Source organism: Desmodus rotundus, chromosome Y (assembly GCF_022682495.2).
Source record: "Desmodus rotundus isolate HL8 chromosome Y, HLdesRot8A.1, whole genome shotgun sequence".
NCBI classification, from domain to species: Eukaryota; Metazoa; Chordata; class Mammalia; order Chiroptera; family Phyllostomidae; genus Desmodus; species Desmodus rotundus.
In genome coordinates, this window is record NC_092332.1 from 5,266,178 (window position 1) to 5,269,800 (window position 3,623).

The 3,623-nt window shown below is 44.8% G+C and overlaps 1 protein-coding gene across 1 annotated transcript; it reads left to right on the top strand.

Annotated features, from left to right (window-relative positions):
- The first annotated feature begins 3,112 nt into the window (after positions 1-3,112).
- On the top strand, positions 3,113-3,268 carry LOC139440570 (large ribosomal subunit protein eL39-like). Its single transcript, XM_071220363.1, has one exon. The coding sequence runs from the start codon at positions 3,113-3,115 to the stop codon at positions 3,266-3,268; it is 156 nt and encodes a 51-aa protein (XP_071076464.1).
- The last annotated feature ends 355 nt before the right edge of the window (positions 3,269-3,623 follow it).

Genomic DNA, 3,623 nt, shown 5'->3' on the forward strand with positions numbered 1-3,623 from the left:
TGTTCAGTCCCTGGTTGGAGGTGCATATGAGAAGCAATAAGTTGATGTTTCTCTCTCTTTTTCTCTCTCTGTCTCCCCCCCGCCCCCACTTTGCTTTCTCTAAAACTCAATAAACATATCGTTTGGTGAGGATTAAAAGCAAAAAGACAGATTTAACCAGGGGAAGGGAGGGCTCTACCGGTAGGGCATGCTATGGAAGAATGGGCCCCTCCTCAGATTCTGCTGGGGTTCCCAACCTCTGTGAGTCAGGAGGGTAAGGCTATCAGATTGTGTGTGTGGGGTGCTGATGCTGGTCAATTTCTTGAGAGTGGGCTTATAGCCCCTGTTCATTGACCTCTGAGTCTGACCAGGCTTTTATAACCCAGCTAAGGCAGCTGACTCCTCAACAAGGTGTGAGCTCCATGGGGATCGGGATGTGACAGTCCAGAAAGTGGGGCAGTTGCTTTCCTCTAGGAGAGGAAACCTAGAACCTCTAGGCTGATGTAATGAGGGGAATGCTCTAGTGAAGAAAGGTGGCATCCCTGGTGTCAGAGGATCTCAGCATAGCAGTCTTGGTCCCTGTCCTTCAACTTTCATTTCAGAGCCACAAATGCGTCTCTCCTCACCTGACTCTAGTTACCTGTACCATCCCTCTGCCAGAGCCAAGAGTTTATGGCTTTGAAGTAAATTTTAGCGTTTAAGAGGATGTATATGTCCGGTAGGCAGAATCCCTGCTGCTTTTCACAGCCATATGTTATGTGTGCCTCTTCCTGGCTCTGTTGCTCTGGAATGGGAAATCCAGTGTGGGGATTAGAGCTTGGCAAGGTTTGAGACCCCAAGTTCCCTGGAGAAGATTCTTTTCAGCTGAGCTCTCCCTCTGGAATACGTTGAAAGTGGAGCCATATCTTTTCATACCTTATCTTTCCTAGTCTTGAAGTGGCTTCTTTAAATCTGTGGTTATAAGAACTCTTCAGCAGAATGAGGAGAACCAAGATGGCGGCGTAGGTAGACACACTGCGCCTCCTCGCACAACCAGAACTGACAGAGAATCGAACAGCAAGGGGGACCAACACCAAGGAAACAGAAAATAATCATTCATCCAGACTGGTAGGAGGGGCGGAGACGGCACTGGGGTGGAGAGGACTCGCGTGGCTGTGGCGGGACTGAGACTGGCGGAGTGTGGGACAAATGGCGCAGGCAGTCCGAGCACTAGCAGACCCTGCGGTCCCACATTTGCACAGATAAACCCAGAGGGCCGGACTCAGAGTGGCGGAGAGTGGGGCAGGCAGAGTGGCGGATAGCACATTGCGGCACCACATTCGCCCACAGATAAACCGGACGAACGGCGGGCAGAGAAGCAGACCGCTGCGCAACCCAGGGCTCCAGCTCGGGGAAATAAAGCCTCAAACCTCTGATTGAAAGCGCCCCTGGGGGTTGGGGCGGCAGGAGAGACTCCCAGCCTCACAGGAGAGGTTGTTGGAGAGACCCACAGGGGCCTAGAGTGTGCACAGGCCCACTTACTCGGGAACCAGCACCAGAGGGGCCCAGTTTGATTGTGGGTAGCGGAGTGAAAGACTGAGATCCGGAGGAGAGTGGAGCGGGCGCCATTGCTCCCTCTCGGCCCCACCCCCACGTACAGCATCACAGCGCAGCGACCAGCATTACCCCGCCCCGGTGAACACCTAAGGCTCCGCCCCTTAAAGTAACAGACGCGCCAAGACAAACAAACAAAAAAAATGGCCCAAATGACAGAACACTTCAAAGCTCCAGAAAAAATACAACTAAGCGACAAAGAGATAGCCAACCTATCGGATGCACAGTTCAAAGCACTGGTTATCAATATGCTCACAGACTTGGTTGAATCTATTCGAAAAACAGATGAAAAAATGAAGCCTATGCTAACAGAAACAAAGGAAAATGTACAAGGAACCAATAGTGATGAGAAGGAAACTGGGACTCAAATCAATGGTATGGACCAGAAGGAAGAAACAAACATTCAACCAGAAAAGAATGAAGAAACAAGAACTTGGAAAAATGAGGAGAGGCTTAGGAACCTCCAGGACACCTTGAAACGTTCCAACATCCGAATTATAGGGGTGCCAGAAGGAGAAGAGGAAGAACAAAAAATTGAAAACTTATTTGAACAAATAATGGAGAACTTCCCCGATCTGGCAAAGGAAATAGACTTCCGGGAAGTCCAGGAAGCTCAGAGAGTCCCAAAGAAGCTGGACCCAAGGAGGAACACAACAAGACACATCATAATTACATTACCCAAGATTAAACGCAAGGACCTACATCCAAGATTACTATATCCAGCAAAGCTATCATTTAAAATGGAAGGGAGGATAAAGTGCTTCTCAGATAAGGTCAAGTTGAAGAGGCTCATCATCACCAAGCCCTTATTATATGAAATGTTAAAGGGAGTTACCTAAGAAAAAGATCAAAAATAGGAACAGTAAAAATGACAGCAAACTCACAGTTATTAACGACCACACATAAAACAAAAACGAGAGCAAACTAGGCAAACAACTAGAACATGAGGGTTGTCAATAAGGGAGTGGGAGGGGGAGAGGGGGGTAAAGGTACAGAGAATAAGTAGCATAGATGATAGGTGGAAAATAGACAGGGGGAGGGTAAAAATAGTGTAGGAAATGTAGAAGCCAAAGAACTTATAAGTATGACCCATGGACATGAACTATGGGGGGGGAATGTGGGAGGGAGGGGGTTGGGCAGGATGGAGTGGAGTGTGGGGGGGAAATGGGACAACTGTAATAGCATAATCAATAAATATATTAAAAAAAAAAAAAAAAAAAAAAAAAAAAAAGAACTCTTCAGCAAGTTTTCAGTTAGTTATTCAGTATTATTTTTCTATAATTCAGTTGTAATTCCTCTTTAGTAGTGGGAGGAGCTATAGTATACCCTCCAGCCCACTCTGTTGCCATCTTGGATTTGATTTTTTTTTTTTTCATTTTTTATCAAAAAACTTAAACTATCCCACAGCTCTTATGAGATAACTAGTCAAAAAACAAGTGTGAATTATTTGTATTTTTTAAGTTTATTGAAAAGTTGTGTTTTTTAGCCACTTCCTCTTCTCTCTCTCTGCCATTGTGGTCTATGAGGTTTGTTCTTCGTCATGTCTTCTCACAAGACTTTCAGGATCAAGAGGTTCCTGGCCAACCAAAAACAGCAGAATTGGTCCATTCCCCAATGGATTCAGATGAAAACTGGTAATAAAATCAGGTACAACTCCAAGAGGAGACACTGGAGAAGAACCAAACTGGTTCTATAAGAAAGGGCACATCAGAGATGTCCCACATGTTTATGCTCTATTAATGTTGTCTACCTCTTGAAGTCACTGAAAAGACCACCACTGTTGGGACAGTTTGGCATTTTATTTGGAATTGGATTATTTTTCTCTTGATATTTTTCTTCCATTAGTAGGTTGGTTCATTACTAAGTGTGAGGCCATTTTAAAAAAAAAAATTGTTTTTTTCACATGTTAGTTTAAAACCCTTTAACAAATTGAGCCCAGAAACTTTTTAAATTGTACTTTATAACTAGTACGTGTTATATGTTGTATTTGTATCCTGGCATAAAACCATAATATAATGTCTCTGCTTCTTATGTCTGTCTGCACATGTGTA

Coding starts and splice junctions, on each gene's coding strand:
- LOC139440570 (XM_071220363.1), top strand. CDS start 3,113: ATGTCTTCTCACAAGACTTTCAGGATCAAGAGGTTCCTGGCCAACCAA.